The 17,791-nt window shown below is 39.8% G+C and overlaps 1 protein-coding gene across 2 annotated transcripts in view; it reads right to left on the reverse strand.

Annotated features, from left to right (window-relative positions):
- Window positions 1–17,791, reverse strand: part of LOC116991675 (tropomodulin-3-like) — a 53,664-nt gene that overhangs the window by 21,749 nt on the left and 14,124 nt on the right. For both annotated transcript variants that reach the window (XM_033050502.1, XM_033050501.1), the window contains exons 2-3: window positions 6,594–6,748; window positions 3,677–3,833 (exon numbers count right to left, since the gene is read on the reverse strand). In XM_033050502.1, the coding sequence (XP_032906393.1) occupies window positions 3,677–3,833; window positions 6,594–6,719 (283 nt within the window). In that variant the 5' untranslated portion in view covers window positions 6,720–6,748. The remainder of the gene's footprint in view (window positions 1–3,676; window positions 3,834–6,593; window positions 6,749–17,791) is intronic.

Genomic DNA, 17,791 nt, shown 5'->3' on the forward strand with positions numbered 1-17,791 from the left:
CACCAAAATGCTAAGGATTGATTGAGGACCAGCTTCACCCATCTTACAATAAAGGGCCTGTCCCATTTAAGCGATTTTTTCGGCGACTGCCGGCACCCATCATAGTCGTAGCAGGTCGCCTATGTGGTCGTGAGAAGTCGCCCAAAGAGTCATACCTTTTTCTGGTCGCCGCTGGATTTTCAACATTTTGAAAATTTTCGGCGACCTGCTGCGACTATGATGGATGCTGGCAATCGCCGAAAAAAATTGCGTAAGTGGGACAGGCCCTTAAGATGTGTTCAGAATAACAAGTAGTTCAAACATACACTTCAGGGTTCAACATTTGGATCTTACTAATGACAATGTGGACTACATTGCTACGGGCAGCTTTACAGTGAACTCTGCTTAAAGGAGACCCTATTTTTGAAATAACGTCATAGGAATCAATACAACATTGAGTCCCTTTGATAGTACCTCTTCGAAACATAAAATGACAATATGGTTGCACATTCAAGATACGCAGAGGCTAGAGATGAGAAGAGCACTTTGCAAATCTTAAAACATTTCTCCATTACAGAAATGTACTACTATTACACTACTACCTCTGCAGAAGAGCGAGACATTTTGACTTCAGGACAAAGAATACAATTTTTGCCATTAATATGACTGGTGTTCTGAATGTTTATCATACTTGGCCTTGCTATTCATATCAGGAAAGACTGAGAAACTCATTGGCTTAATACCTTGTATGTAGTATTCACTGAGTGGCATTTCTCAAAAAGTAAAGCTTGCATCAGAACAGCTGCAGTCGACCCACACTTCAAATTGCATTAATAAAGTCAATTTCATCGAGGTACACGTTCCTAACATAACAGCAAAGAGACTGCTTGCTCTACAAGGTGAGTGAAGCCAATAATGTAACCTCTAAAAGTACCAACTATGGTCAACGTTGGAGCTTCAAAAGCCTTTGACAGCAATTCTGCAAAGTTAATTCCAAAACCGCATACTTTTCACAAGTCTCAATTTGCTTAGTTGGGGATCAGTTGCGATACAGTAGCGCAAGAGGTGGCACAGTGTTGCAGCTGAGGGAGCCATTGCCTCACAGCGCCAGAGACCTGGGATTGAACCACCGCTCGGGTATTGTCTGTGTGGAGTTTGCAGTTTCTCTTGTGGCCGAGTGGGTTTCCTCCAGGTGCTCCAGTTTCTTTCCACATCCCAAAGATGTCAGGGTTTGTAGGCTAATTGGCTGTTGTATGTTACCCCTGGTATATAGGGAGTGGATGCGAAAGTGGGATAACATAGAACAGGGTTGTAAATCTGTGGAGATCATTGCCACAGACTGCTGTGGAGGCCAAACCTTGGGATATTTTTAAAGCAGATTCGTGATTAGTAAGGGTGTCAAAGGTTACAGGGAGAAGGCAGGAGAATGGGGAAAAGATTGATGGGCCACGATTGAATGACGAAGCAGACTCGATGAGTTGAATGGCCTAATTGTGCTCCTGTGTAATGAACTAATGTCAACGGGTAATCAATAGCCGGTGTGGACTCAGTGGGCAGATATGTTTTATAAACACCAGGAATACGAATGCTGAATCCAATAATACTGGTACAGGTTATTAACTAACCAAGAGGTTAGTTAATATACAAGCTCTGCTCCACTTCTTTCTGATTACAAAAACCAAAGAATCACAAGGTATAATGAAATGAAGTGATCTAAAGTACACTGTTACTTCTAATGATGGTTCTCACAAATGCATTCAAATAAAATCAAAAAGCAAAATTAACATGATTTTGTAAGGTGTAAGATATGATTCTAGCAGTTCTACTAGCCATGAAATTTAAGACCTAGTTAGTCAAGAACTACTTGTAGGAAAGTCATTTTGGATTTTTTCTTTCCTCGACTTCAGAATTAGAGATTTACTTCTGTGGTAATACATTAGGTTTAAGCAAGCTCAAAAAACAATTCTAACGGTAAATACTGCTAATCTGCTGGCCAAAGGAAGTTGCAGGATTTCAAAGTGACGTTCTTAACAGGCTCATTATTGGATTTAGCGGTAGAAGGTGCAAATGGGGTACAGAAGGTGGGATGGAGCAACGAGGAAGGCATGGAGTGCATAATAATTTATAATTTGTACCACTGCATTTTAACCATTGAATTGTGTAAAATATGTTATTGAAATTCTATAAATGAGGTGTTGAGTCCAAAAATCCGAATGGTTTTAAAGCTTGCATATTAAATTAATTTGTATCCAAAACATCCTCAGGAAAAGCCCATAAAGACTTGCAATAATGTCAATACAGTCAAAGTCAACGTTTAGGTGCACACTGCATTTACTTCGGGAATCTAAAATTACGTAAAGTGAGATTTCCGATTAAAAAATCAAAATTGTCTTCAATCTCAACATTCTAACCAAATAATCTATTTTCTTGAGGATTGCAACAACAAAAAAACAAATGCCTGGATCCCACCCTTCAAGTTTGCAATGAGAATCATGAATATTTGAGTGTTTAGGAAAGTTACATACTATTACATCAATGTTCAGCATTCTTGAGAAATAAAAATTCTTTCATAATTATATTTATACATACAAACACTGATTTAATCTAAGATCATAGCTTGCAATGGCCTGCAGTTCATTGTAAATAGACAGTTTCCATCCTTTCTTAGTTTTTAATATATAATAAATGATAAACATGTGGCTTTAATTATGGTATGTGTGTCAAAGCCCTGGAATAGGAGCCTGTAAAGATTGCTCGCTGTATACGTATTTACAAGAGCAGGGTACTGTCGTGGGAAGCGGAGAACATCTGGCATGGTTACTAGCTGGAAATGCCAATGTTATTTAACAGTCAGTAAGTACTTGGAAGAGCATTAAATATGCATTTAGATCAGCAATGTTTTGGCATTGCCATTCACCTCAAGGTAATAGTTTTACTTCTATGCAAACCCATCCAAGAGTTAAATACAAGACCCCAAATTGTTGCCAACAGAAAAATCCTAAATGAGAAGTAACCGTACCAAGTCCCATTAGCTTTTTAAAAATATTTAGCCTCAATTACAGCACATTTAAAGACTGCAATTAGCATGCCTGATGCATGACAGTAACGTACTACATTGAAATACTCTCAATTGAATTTTATTACGTCTTCACGTCTGTTTCTTCTTCAAAAAAGAACAGCAGGAACCACCCATTTTCCATTAACAAAATGTTTCAGTGATTTTACCCTTCCTGCAGTTTTGTTCCTTTTTCAGGGGTCTTTGATTAATATCTTAAAAGACAAATGTCTACTAATTGTCTAAAAACCATCTAAAATGGACAGTAAAACTAATTGCAAGTCATTGCAAGTATTGCATCCTGTAAGATTTTAATTCTGTGTCAATGCTTTATTTTAATGTAAAAATTAACAGTATAATAGATTTTTAGTTGCCAAATATGCTGAACATTAAAATAACTAATGCTGATATTTTGTAAATGTCACAATGGAGGATTTGAAAAAAAAATTAAAATCAAGAGTAAATGACTGAAGAAAAGTTTAGCATTTCACCTTACAGCTGCACTCCTGCCTAATTTACACACACTAGACTGAAAGTGTTAAGATTCAAAATCTTTTGCAATGCATCTTTTGTTAATTCCCTCAAAGACACAAACATGCAAACAATTAGTAAAAGCCTATGGACCCAAGTTTAGCATTGTACCTTTTCTCTCTCCAGTGAAAGGCACAACATCTTCCCTATCCTTGTATTCCAAGGCCTCCTTCTCCAAGTACCCGAGTAGCTGATCTCGATCAAAGGGGCCAGTTGGAGATTTGACAGTCTGGTCCTTCTGACGATAGCCTGCTGGCAGCAGCGCATGCTAGAACAAGCGAGAGAAAATAAGTTTACGTCTAAACAGAAAACATATTACATATAAAGCTACTGCTTCCAAAAAATATCAAAACTTTGGAAACAAATATACATTAACCTTAAGTAATAGAAGGAAATAATGACAGACAAAACACGAATCTGTCTCTAGAGTCAATTATATGATGTAAATGGCATGTGTAATAAGGCTGGTTTGCCTTTTGTTAAGACTGTGCATGTTTTAGAATAAGATTTTAGACTTAGCTGAATGAATAAATGAGGATATCATGAATCAGGGGACATTTCTGGAAGATAGTAGGAGTGAAAAGAGACCAGTTGTTGTATAGGCGTTGAATACCACTGAGAAGAGCCTCTAACTGAATATGTGCCTGATCACCAAGAGTCGCCTCTATCACCCAAACCTGATGTTCCTCAACTCATCTGTTCAACTCATCTCAACTATGCAATTACACAAAGTGCTGCAGGAACTAAGCGAGTCAGGCAGCATCCTTGGAAGGAATGGATAAGTGACATTTTGGGTCGGAAATAATCTTCAGGCCTTGAAGGTTCCCAACCAGAATTGTTGCCTGCCAATTTATTTTGCAGATGCTTCCCTTCACAGACCAGCTGAGTTCCTCCAGCACTTTGTGTTTTGCTCAAGTTCCTTGTGCCTCCAACTACCATTACTCTTCTATCTTCTACTTACCATCAAAAGAAACACTTCAGTTTTGGTGACAACTAGCTCTGTTCACTCATCATGGAATTATTTTTCCATTCTCCCTTCCCCATCTCTAACTTTCAGTCTGACAAACATCAGGGTATCCACCCTCCAATAATTCAAGGCTCTCACCCCAACCTTCCCCCAGCAACACGTTGCTGAGAAAATATCCATGTCAGTCTCTAGAGATTAAGAGACATGAAAAAGCTAGATTCCTGAAATAAATCAGAATGTACACAACTTATACATGTATGGACAAACATTTGACAGATTATAGAGATGGGTCAGAAGAAAACAAGCCAAAAAACTCATGATGCATTTTCATTTAGTCCACACTTAAACTAAGATCAGTGTATTAACTGGAAGGTACACAAAATTGCTGGAGGAACTCAGCGGGTGCAGCAGCATCTATGGAGCGAAGGAAATAGGCGACGTTTCGGGCCGAAACCCTTCTTCAGACTCGGTGACAACTCAGTGTATTAACTGTTTACTCAATAACACTATCCACTGTTTACACATCACCTCTACCCTGAGAAAGGTTTTTAGTGGATTAAATATCTAGAGGATCATTACGTCCACATACCTTGCACCCAAGGACACTTCTACATAAAAGCAAATTATTGGCAAGTGAAATTTTCCCTCATTGAAGTTAACTGCAACACCATTTCAAACGTGATATTCAAATATTACATTGCTAATTTTATTTAGCCTTGTGAACAAAGGAACATTTTCTGATAATTAATCTCTTGTGGCGGTCCCTGGGGGGTAGGCCACTCCTTAGATCATCCCCCTCGCCGATTGAGGGACAGGGGCGTTTCCAGACGACCCTGGGTGTGTGCTCTCAGTGTGTGTGGTGTACTCTCGCTGTGTGGATTAAAGACTACTATTTGAACCTGCCTGGCGTCTGGCCTTTTCCTGACCTCGTCCAGGCCGCTACACTCTATTTTAGTCATAGCACTCCCCAAAACTCCTCCAAGCTTCTCAATAAATCCTTGATCCCATTAGCACTTTAGGATGTGTTGGTGTCATACAGCGTGGTAACAGGCCCACCAGCCCAACTTGCCTACACCAACCACCATGCCCCATCTACACAAGTCCCACCTGCCTGCGTTCGGCCCATATCCCTCCAAATCTATTCTATCCATGTACCTGTCTAAATGCTTCTTAAACGTTGCAATAGTACCTGCCTCAACTACCTCCTCTGTCAGCTCATTCCATACACCCCTCATCCTTTGTGTAAAAAAAGTTACAAACCTCCACCGTAAAACTACGTCTGGTTCTCGATTCCCTTACTTTGGGCATTTACCCTATCAATTCCGATCTATGCGTTACATTATACACACTCTTCCCATTACTACCCCATCCATTCCTTTAACTTCATCGACAACACTCTAAGCCGTTCAATTCTGATGAAATGAAGATGACCAGATGTAATAATGTTCTTTCATCATGAACATTTGCAGGAAGGCGTAGGCAGAATTTAAACAAGTGACCAATATAAATGTATAAAGCACAGATTAAAACGGAACTCACCGACATGATTTAATTAAAACTTATAACTGAACCAATCTTGAGACAATGAAATGCCCGGAATAAGACATCACTACAACATCAGCCATGACATTTTTGTGATGCACAATAATATGGCGTGCTTCTAGATGCTGGATGATGAAGGCGTACACAAACAATCTTTCATGCTACTGAATTGTTTATTACAGATGTTGCTTTGGGAAAATGCCAAAATAAGAACTGGAAACCAGGTGGTTATAGTTGAAGATTGATAGAATGAGATCAGAACTATTATACAAGTTTTTTTATAAAGAACTCCTCTGCAGTCACACAAACCTGTTTTAACATCGCGACATACAAGCAGTACTTGCAAAATTTAAAACAATTCCATGGTTATAAACAAGGCTTGTATCTCAATTTCAAAATTCTACACAAATAAATATTTGTGGTAATTAAACATTACACATTTTTCTCCCAAAAAACAGATGTTTTAGCTTTAAACTTGCAAACTAATTCTCTGGCAAATGTCAAACATTCCAGTCCCACCTCTGGGTCCAATTCCTCAAGGGTGGTTTCCAGCTGCTTCAACTCTTCCTCACTCAGTTTGCCAAGAAGCTCATCCTCGTCAATATCTTTATACTTCTCCAGGTCCTTCTTGAATGGGAGGGCCATCTCTTCGGCAGCAATGATCTCACTTCACTCTGCAACAATAAAACAATGCAGACTTTAACCAGATGCAATTCCTGCCAAGAAAGTGTGTAGAGATATTTAAAACCAGACCATAGTTTCCTCTGAATCATGGGCGGAAATCCCGGGGGTGGGGGGGACACGTCCCCCCATGATTTGAGGGATGGGGACATTCCCCCCCATGTTTAGTAATCCAGATTTTGAAACTCCGTGAAAAAAATCTATTAAAACTCTCCACTTTCTGCGAGACAGTGGGGGTGGGACTGATGATCGAGGGAGGGCGCCGATTGGATGAGAGTGACGTCGGTCAGCAGGCAGTTGGGGGGGAGGGGGGGCCATGATGATTGGATGAGGGAGGTGTCGGTCAGAGGCGGAAGTAGGGGGGTGGGAATGAGGATAGAGCGCAGTGATTGGAGGAGGGAGACGTCCTGATGGAGCAATGATAGAGCTTGAATCGGCCCGTTCGCGGGGCTTTTCATCGCCCGGTACAGCTTAAAATCGGCCGCGGGATCTTCCAAATCCCAAATAGCCATTTAAAACATTTAATTCTTACAACCAAAGTGGTCATTTCTAACTTCACCACAGAACATTTCCATGTGCCACCTTCTTGCCCATTTACTCATTCCATATCTTCCTTACAACTTGCTTTCTACCAAGCTATCTGCAGAGGCAGACAGCACGGACACATTGTCGAAAGGCTCAAGTACTACATATTCCTATCAAAGACATGCAATTAGATAAAGTTTACATCAAACACCAATCCTTGACGAATTACCTAACAGCAGGTTAGTGATATATTCACGATTTGACATGAATAAGTCAATTTCCTATGATGAGGCTGAACTGTATTATTTTCACTGTCAGAGCCTCACTCCACAGTCCAAGAAATGTAATTTACTCACTCTTGAATTAGCACCTGTAGCCACATGTGGCAGAATTCTAAAAATTCACAATTGTATGAGTGATAATGACTGCAACTAATGTCTGAACCATCGTAAAACTACAACCTCGAGTTCTAGATTTTCCTGCCGGAGGAAGAACAAGCTTAGTGACAATGCTATCAAGGTCTCTCACAAAAATGAAACACGTTGCCTATTTCCTTCGCTCAATAGATGCTGCCTCACCCGCTGAGTTTCTCCAGCATTTTTGTCTACCTTCGATTTTCCAGCATCTGCAGTTCCTTCTTAAACTTTTCATCATGATTAACCATTCTTCAGTGAACACGGGCCTATAAAAGCCCTTTATCCAAAGGAATCTAGCAATAGAATCAAGCCACCAAATCTTGTACTCGAAGCGCAATTCATGACTTAAAATACCAAGAATATTAACATTCTGTGTGGCCTTTACAACAGCTGTAAAATTTCTGTGTGATAATTGCTGTGAGTCTTTCTAACTGCTTGCAGTATGGCCATACCTTTTCTGCCCACGAGACTTTAAGCAACAAAATCAGATGAGCCTTATAAAATAAGTGATGTATGAACTATAAAAGGTTCATTTTCAAGGTCACGGTTAGTTTGTCACACTTATCAATTAAGGTACAGTGAAATTCAAATTCCAATGCCTTTAAATTATACTAATTATTGCTGAACAAACTGCTTTTTACTATGGTCAAATTTACCAGTAAATTAATCATTCCATGTAAAAATGAAAAAAGTCATGTACTTTATACCATGTTGTCAAATAAAAAATTATACCAAATTTAGTGACTCCAAAAACAAAATGCTGGTTTAAACGTCTATGATGACTGCCAATTTAATCTTAAATCATTAGTTGGGAATTGAACAGCTGCCAGTACCTTAATACTCACTGCCGCAATAAACAGAAATAGCCTGCAAATTGTTAAATCTCAACTCCAGCATCTGGCATCATATCATAGCCAACTCTCACCTCCCATCCCAACATCTGTCCAATAAATGAATCAACATTGCAATGGATATAAGTCGGTGTATTGTTCCAAGTACACACTGGTGTCCTGTGGGGAGGTCATGTGGATCAGAACATTATACTTGGGTATTCAGTGAAGTTTTAGAGCTTGTGACAAAACTTGGGAGGTAGTAACAGAGGAGTTGTGGAGCGAGTAGAAACATGGTGGGAACTATTTAACCCAAAGTCGTACATACACAAATCTCTACTGCAGAGGAAGAAAGATTTCTATGAAAAGGATACAGCATTACAGGATACAGTTACATGTAAGGGGAGAAGCTAGTGCCCTTTGCTTTTCAGGAAGTAAAGGGATGTTTGGCCTAGGCATTCAAATCTGTTTTAAACCATTTTCATTAGCACAGACTTACCGATAAGTAGAATTATTTTCAAAAGACATTAGAAAAATCTTAGGAATAAAAGTTCTGAAAAGAGCTAACAGAGTGAGGTATGATGTCAAATGGACTATAGTGATTATATATTGATGTTTATTCAGAATGTGAGAGAAACTGGAATATTAGCGTGCACGTCAAAGAATCTGAATGAGCAGCCCGTCGAGAGATAGAACAAGCTCCTCAATGCCTGAAAATAGTGCAAGGATGGGAGAAATTTACCCGTAATAACAAGCCAAAACAGAAAGACGACTTTATTCACCAGCAGACTAACATGGGCTTCTTACTGGACTTAAATTAGTTTACTATAATTAGATTGGAAATGTAGGCAATCTTTCAATTAATAGTTCAAATCTTTTATTTTGCAAATAAGTGTCTCTCCAAAAGCACTTTCATACACTTTAAGATGATGATAGCAAAATCAAATAGCCCAACAAATACTTTGGCATTTACCCAAACAACCATCAACAAAACTAATGCACAATGAAAATGCGGCTTCAAGATTGCTGCAATACTCTACAGGAAGTGAACAGGAAGTTTTCAACAAAACTACATTCCTGCCTTAATTCTCTACTGCAGTTTATACTTCCATGAACATCAACAAATAGACATATATAGTGCAGGATACCTTACTACTTCTGTTGAGAATTCAATGCAAAAATAAAAAAATCCAACACTGTCACAACCAAGATCCAACCAGGAATTGTTTCGCATGAACAATAATCAATATTCAGATGAGCGATTCAGTGTTTATACAAATTTATTGAAAAAAAGTTTGCATGCTTTCATTCTCCAATGTCATTCAATAAACAGTCAAAAGATTTTCCTTTCAGGCAAATCCCACCTCACTACAAATTTAAGTATTCATTATAAACCTGGAAATGCCTGCATCAGGCCTATGACAAAACATTCAGTGACCTCACCCCTTTGTGCCAATTCATCTGATTACATTACACATTAGCTCACTAAAATGTTGGTATTCACATTAGGATTGAGGCAGTTTGCCAAATTCCTTAATAACTTTCATAATTTCCCATTTCAATTCACATTTAACCATTTTGAAAAAAATAAAGCCGACTGAGATTTGACTTTAAAAAAGAACTCAAATCTACAAAACCCATCTACCCTCTAATTTCTAGTTATACAACTCCAAAGCTTCCAACAATACATTAATTTAGTGCCTCCTGTAAACTATGTAGACTTCCTGAATGCGTTTGGTAATATTGGATCCAAGATTGTAATATAAATAGCAGCACTGAAACTCTATACTTCAACTATGCTCAGATTTGTATTGCTGCACAATTAATATACACAGGCTTCTCACATCCAAATTTCAACAATTTGAAATCCGGCAGATTCACTATGCATTAATTATCAGAGCCAAAGGGGTCTGTCCCACTGCGGCGACCTAATCCGCGAGTTCAGAAGAGTTTTCCCTCGACTCATACTCGCAGCATGGTCGACATGAGGTCCTAGGAGGTCTTTGTAACTATCCTTCATGATCGAGAGTAGTCGAGGCCTCAGCTAGGTCGTGGCGTTTTTTTCATGCTGAAAAATGCCCCTTAAAACGCACACAAGAGTCAGTTCCAAGGGGTTTTCATTTTAAGATGAAGCATTACCTCCTAGGACCTCGTGTCGACCATGCTGCGAGTATGAGTCGAGGGAAAACTCTTCTGAACTCGCGGATTAGGTCGCCGCAGTGGGACAGACCCCTTTGGCTCTGATAATTAATGCATAGTGAATCTGCCGGATTTCAAATTGTTGAAATTTGGATGTGAGAAGCCTGTGTATATTAATTGTGCGGCAATACAAATCTGAGCATAGTTGAAGTATAGAGTTTCAGTGCTGCTATTTATATTACAATCTTGGATCCAATATTACCAAACGCATTCAGGAAGTCTACATACAGGACACTGAGCGCCCGCACGACAAGACTGAAAAACAGCTTCTACCATAGAGCTGTGACACTACTGAACGCTATCCCCCTCCCACACTGATTCCCCCCCTCTCACACACCCACCCATACTCCTGTATGTTTATAGTCTAAATTTTTAATAGTTCTTAAACGTATTTTTATACTCATATTCCTGTGCAGCTGGAGGACTGCTCCAACAAAATTTCGTTGTCTCGTACAATGACAATAAAGATTATTATTATTATTATTATTAAATACAAGATTACAGAACAGCAATGTAACCACACATAAACCCACATTAATCTGCTGGTAATGAAATGCATGCAGCTAAAACATGTGTTTTATTTTGTTTGTCTTGAGGAATGGAAGGTTGAAAAGGAGTTATGTGCAGAAATGGGTAAACATGTAAATACTAACATTCCTCAATTACTGACTGGCACAACATTTGAGTAAATGACAGATGGGAAATGCTCATATTGTAGATTAGATTTAAATGGGTAGTTTAACGGCTTGTACAATCCACCCTGCACTACTTAAGAAGTTAACACAATCTTACTGAAATCCTATCTACTTATCCCGCTTCCACTTCTCACCTTAATCTTCAACCATAAATTTCCTTGGGGGAGGTGGGAAATTTGCCTGAAAGGATCATTTCAGCGCATGGCTTTTTTTTCCAGCAAGAGAGCAGAGGGAAGGAAAAGGTTGGGAAGCCAAAAGGAAGATGCCTGTCTGTCTGTCGGAGGATCAATTTCAAGTTCAAGTGAGTTTATTGTCATGTGTCCCTGTATAGGACAATGAAATTCTTGCTTTGCTTAAGCACACAGAAATAGTAGGCATTTACTACAAATCCTTTTATCCAAAAGCAATCTTACTGCGTTTCAATATTTTTGGTGAAGCGGGTTCCCCTTTTCTGTGCAAGAAGTATTTAAAATCACCTTGTGGCTTGGCTCGTAGTTTGAAATAAATCACGCAACTGCAAGCTTTGATGCGAGTATCAAAGACGGTTTCAAAATATTAGTCATCCTGGACATCCCCGCATTACAGGAGGGTTGCGGATCGAGAAAAACTGGCCACACTGTGAAGCCGTATCTTGTGCGTGTTAAAAAGTAATAATTTGTGTTGATTTATTTCCTCCTGCCCCACATAAATCCAGAAAATGTGGATTTTATGCTGTCTCAAATTTCTGTGTATATATTTGTTGTATGCAAGGGTAAATTTCCATAACTGATTGACAAATTTCCACAAATGACTGTAGCACGTGGGTCGCCTGTAACTATTTAGCAATTGAAACATAAATGTATCAGCTGGCAAGAACGAGAAAGGCTACATGTTAGATTCCTTTGGAGTTTGGTTTCATGCCATTAATCAGAAACAAACCCAATGACCACTAAGCAGGCATGAAACAGATGTGCAGTAGAATAAAACAGTTCAAAATGTTTGTTTGACGGGATTGTGCTAAATTTTAGTTAACAAAGTATCTGACCTAATGGGCCTACCACTTAGGCGATTTTTTGGGCGACTGTCATAGTCGTAGCAGGTCGCCAAAAAAACGGCGACTGGTCCCCCCTACGACAATGTCTACGACAAGGTCTACAACAACGTACCACTCAGTCGATTTCAAGCTAAGGCGGGCTATCGACAACCGGCGACCCATTAGGTTGTCCACCTACGACAACCTACGCCCACCCGCGACAAGATACAACCCTGTCGGCAACAACTGAAGACAACTCAGTCGCCGGAACCTGTCGCCGGTTGACGTAGGTAGTCGGCAATAGAATTCACCGAAGTCAGCACCGGCGACAACCTACGTCACCTGGCGACAACCTACGTCGTCCTGGCGACAACCTATATCAGGAGAAATCAAGCTATGCTCATTGGCGTCAAGCCAACTGTCATCGAAAAGTTTTGAATATTTCAAGATCCAGCGGCGACCAGAAAACGCTACGATTCTTTGGGCGACTGAGACTACTCACGATCATACTGGCGACACCCCAGTGACAATGTGGCGCACTGTACGTGAAATTTAATCCAGAGAAATATGGAAACATAGGAGTCACAGCAGCAAGGAAGCAGACCCTTCGGCCCACATGATACATGCTGACCATTAAGTGCCAATTTATACCAATCCTACACTAATCACATTTTATTATTTCCAACTTTCAATCAACTCTCCCTACCAACCCTGATTCTACCTCTCACCTACACACAGTAGAATCTGCCATGGTCAGCTAATGTTCCAAATACTAGGTTATTAGGAGATAGAACATGGAATGTTATGCAACACAATTCTAGAAAGGCTACAGGAACGCCAATATGGTGTTTATGTACACACATCATTGAATGCAGCAGGGCAAGTTAAGAAAGTGATTAAAAGAGAATTATTTACTTCACGACACAATAGCGGCAGTCAGGATGCACTTTTAAGAGCCACAACTGGAGTACTGTGCCCAGTCCTGAAGAATTTACCACAGGGGGAGGAATTTACAGGAGTGATTCCAGGGACAAAGAACTTTGATTCTATGAGGATCTAAGAAACTGGAATTGTTCTCCTTGGCTTCCTCCCACACTCCAAAGACGTACAGGTTTGTAGGTTAATTGGCTTGGTATTAATGTAAAATTGTCCCTAACGTGTGTAGGATAGTGTTGATGTGCAGGGATCACTGGCCAGTGCAGACTCTGTGGGCCGAAGGGCCTGTTTCCGCGCTGTCTCTCTAAACTAAACATGACGTCATAGAACAAGGCAGAATGAAAGTGGTAAACAAAAAGTGTTTTACCTTATGTTTTTGGTTTTGAATAAAGTGAGTGGTTAGGGTCAGAATACATTGAAAGGAAAATAGTGGATTCAATGGTGATGGTCAAAAGGAATGGCAAAGGTACTTGAAAAGAAGGAAAAAAATAACGTGGGCATATGGGGGAAGACCTCTCCTCCCCACTCCCATCATGCAAGAGGTACAGAAGTTTGAAAACTCACACCTCCAGATTCAGGGACAGTTGCTTCCCAGCTGTTATCAGGCAACTAGAGTGCTGACCTGACCTCCCATCGATCCCATTGAAGACCTTTGAACTATTTTCAATCATACTTCATCTTACAGAAAATGATGTCCCGTTGATCCTTTATCTATACACTCTGGATAGCTTGATGTTAATCATGTAAAGTATTTTCTTTGACCGGACAGCACACAAAAAACCTTTCACTGTACACATAACAATTAACTAAACTAAACAATTGGATGAACAGGATTGCTCACGGATACAGCCAGCAAAAAGTTGATGGGCCAAATGGATTCCTACCATGCAGTAACTTTTCATCAATTGTGCAATAGCAGATAACTCGGATTCCAGCACTGGGATGGCTTAGCTGAACAGATGTTACAGCTACAGAAAGCACAGAAATGAAACAGTGATTGCATGCATTAGATCCCAAGTGGGAATCTGCTCTCAACTCAAAACATTTTCTGAAGTCCCACCCAACACTAACGTTTTCAGAAAAGAATGTTTGGCTTAAAGAATGGTCTTTCACTTAACATAAGTGTTATTTTCAAACAACACTTCTCCCTTAAATAATCAACTGATGAAATCACTAGCTTTCCAACTTTTGTTTTCAAGTGACCAAATTGTCTGACATTCCAGTTCAATTACAAAGGAATTCTGAGGAGTGAATACATACCAGGTGCCATGTTGAGAAAAGGGTCTTTATTTACTGACATGTCACTGCTTTTACTGCTCAGATTTGAACAGTCATAACTGCACACGTTCAAGAAATATATTTAATGTACAATATGTAATCATTATGGCGATGTTTCTCATAACCTAGACCCACACATTTAAGGCAACTATTCAAGTTTAGATTTAGGTTTATTATTGCCATGTGTACCGAGGTACAGTGGAAGTTTTATTCCACATGTTCTCCAATCAAATTGGATCAGACTAAACATACATACAATTGAGCCAAACTCAAGTACAATAGGCAGAGCAAAGGAAAAGAGAGTGCAGAATAAAGTTCTCAGCATTGTAGTGCAATTGTTTTTTTGTTTCTCCAAAGTGCAAAGAGTTTGGAACTCTGATCCTCGTGCAGACAGGCTACAATCATAGTATTGAGCGGGTCAGGCAGACTCTCCAGAGAAAAGGAATGGGTGACGTTTCGGGTTGAGACCCTTCATTATACTGAGAGTCAGGGGGAAGGGAAACGTGAGATTTAAAACAAATGACTGGAAGACATGCAAAAAGCAACGATAATGAAGGAAAGTTGGAGCCCGCAATGGTCCATTGTTTGCTGTGGGATAGATGATAATGAAATATACAGTGACTTTCATCGTCTCTATATCTCGTTATCATCTTTCTTTGATTATCGTTGCTTTTCCTGGATTATCGTTACTCCAGCATTTTGTATCTGTCGGTGTAAACCAGTATCTGCAGCTCCTCCCGACACAATCATTCTATTGATGAACTTGAAGAACTGTGACTGGAAAAGTGCAGGCCAAGAGCTGTTAAGTGGGATTTGCCTCAATTCGTTTTGCTTGACTAGCTTAAAATGCGTGAAATGGCATCCTGTGCTATAAAATTTCAATGAACTGATATTTTTACTATCTAGTGTAAAGTGCTTGGGATCAAAATTCCACCATGATGTGAAGTTTTCTACATTGTTCAAACTAAGTTCAGCAGAGTTTGGAGGTTTTAACGACCACATTCAAATTCCTTTTAAAGACCACTATACCACTCAAAGCAAGAGTGATTATCCAACATGATTGAAATAGAGACCTGGGCAATTCAGCAAGCATAAATGAGTAAGCCTCAAAACTGTTAAACACATGTGGGAAATATATGGTAACTTTTTAAACAGACTCAATTCTTCAGCAAAATTTCCACCACATTTTTAATAATTTAATGCAATTTCATTAGTTTAGTTTAGTTCAGAGATACAGCGCGGAAACAGGCCCTTCGGCTCACCGAGTTCGTGCCGGCCAGTGATCCCCGTACATGAACACTATCCTACACGGACTAGGAACAATTCACATTTACACCAAACCAATCAATCTACAAACCTGTATGTCGTTGGAGTGTGGGAGGAAACCGAAGATCTCGGAGAAAACCCACACGGTCATGAGGAGAACGTACCAACTCCGTACAGACAAGCACCCATAATCAGGATCGAACCTGGCCGCCCAAAACATCTATAGTGTGGCACATCTTGAATAGCACACAATTGTTGCTGAACTAAAGAACAAGCATCTTAATACAGGCAGAGACACTTTTAAATTGCAATTTTTAATATGACCCTTCTCATAATTCAGAATCAGTTTGCTCCAAGTTTTACAGTCTACCTTAATTTTATATTAGTCAATTTCTGGCCTGTAGAATCAGATATGTATACACCATGGAGACAAGGCTAGATCCATTTAGCTGCGTTTGGGTACAAATCCCTCCAAACTTTTCCAATATTTTGCATGCTATTGTACCTGCCTCAACCATTTTCTCTGGCAGCTCTTTCTATATACGTACCGCCCTTTGTGAAAATGCTGCCCCTCAGATTACTTTTGAATCTTTCCCTTCTCACCTTAACCCTGTCCCCTCTTTTAATTCCCCTACCCTGGGGGAAAAAGTGCATTCACCCTATCAATTCCCCTCATGATCCTATACACATCTAAAAGATCACCCTCCCACACTCATTAAGCTAGCCTATCCAGGGATAAAGCTTCAGTCTGTTCAACCTCTTCTTACTCAAGCCCTCCAGCCCCTATAACATCCTTGTGAAGTTTTATCTGCACCCATTGTAGCTTAATTACATCCTTCCTGTCACTGGGTGATCCGAACTGTGCATTATACTCCACGTTTGGTCACAGAATAACTAGAACAGTTGTAACATGACATCCCAACTCTTGTACTCAAACATCCTGACCAATGAAGACAAATGTGTTGTTAATAGCTAAATTCTGAAGAAGGGTCCAGACTCAAAATCTGCCCCATACATGTTCTCCAGAAATGCCTCCTGAACCACTGAGTTACTCAACCATTTTGTCTTTTTTGGTAAACCGGCATCTGCAGTTCCTTGCTTCTAAATTCTTGAAGCTTTCTTGTTAAATAAACCGGATAAACCAGTTTAATGTGTAATATGTGGCACAACTTCACCATACCCAATTTAGAATGCACACAAAGTGGTGAGGTAGTTTGCTGATCAGTACCTCTCTGTGTTCCAGCGATGACTCATGTTGTGGCCTTTAATGGAAAAACCTTTTGTGCATATTCTAACAGTTGGTAAAGCATGCATCTCAAGTAGATCAGATCCACACAGCTCTCATCTTTCAGTGAAAGGATAGGCTAGCTTAATTAATGCAAATTATAGTACTTGAGTATTAGAAAGGCACTATATAAATCCCATCCATTATTATTACTTTCCAAAATGCCTGCAGGCATTATTACTACTTTACTGGACAGGTGAGATGGAGGGATGATACTGCACAAACTTCAAATTTAGTTTATTTTACTTTAGAGATACAGCTCTGCACAAACTTTAAATTTAGTTTATTTTACTTTAGAAATACAGCACGGAAACAGGCCCTTCGGCCCACTGAGTCCACATCGACCAGCGATCCCTGCACATCGATACTACCTACACACCTTAGGGACAATATACATTTATACCAAGGCAATTAACTTTCAAACCTGTACGTCTTTGGAGCGTGGGAGGAAACCGAAGATCTTGGAGAAAACCCATGCAGGTCATGGGGAGAACGTACAAACTCATACAGTACCCATAAGTCAGGATCGAACCTGGGACCCGGGTCTTTGGTAAGGGCAAGGCAGCAAATCTACCGGTGCGCCACTGTGCATTA

Source organism: Amblyraja radiata, chromosome 34, assembly GCF_010909765.2.
Source record: "Amblyraja radiata isolate CabotCenter1 chromosome 34, sAmbRad1.1.pri, whole genome shotgun sequence".
Lineage (NCBI taxonomy): Eukaryota > Metazoa > Chordata > Chondrichthyes > Rajiformes > Rajidae > Amblyraja > Amblyraja radiata.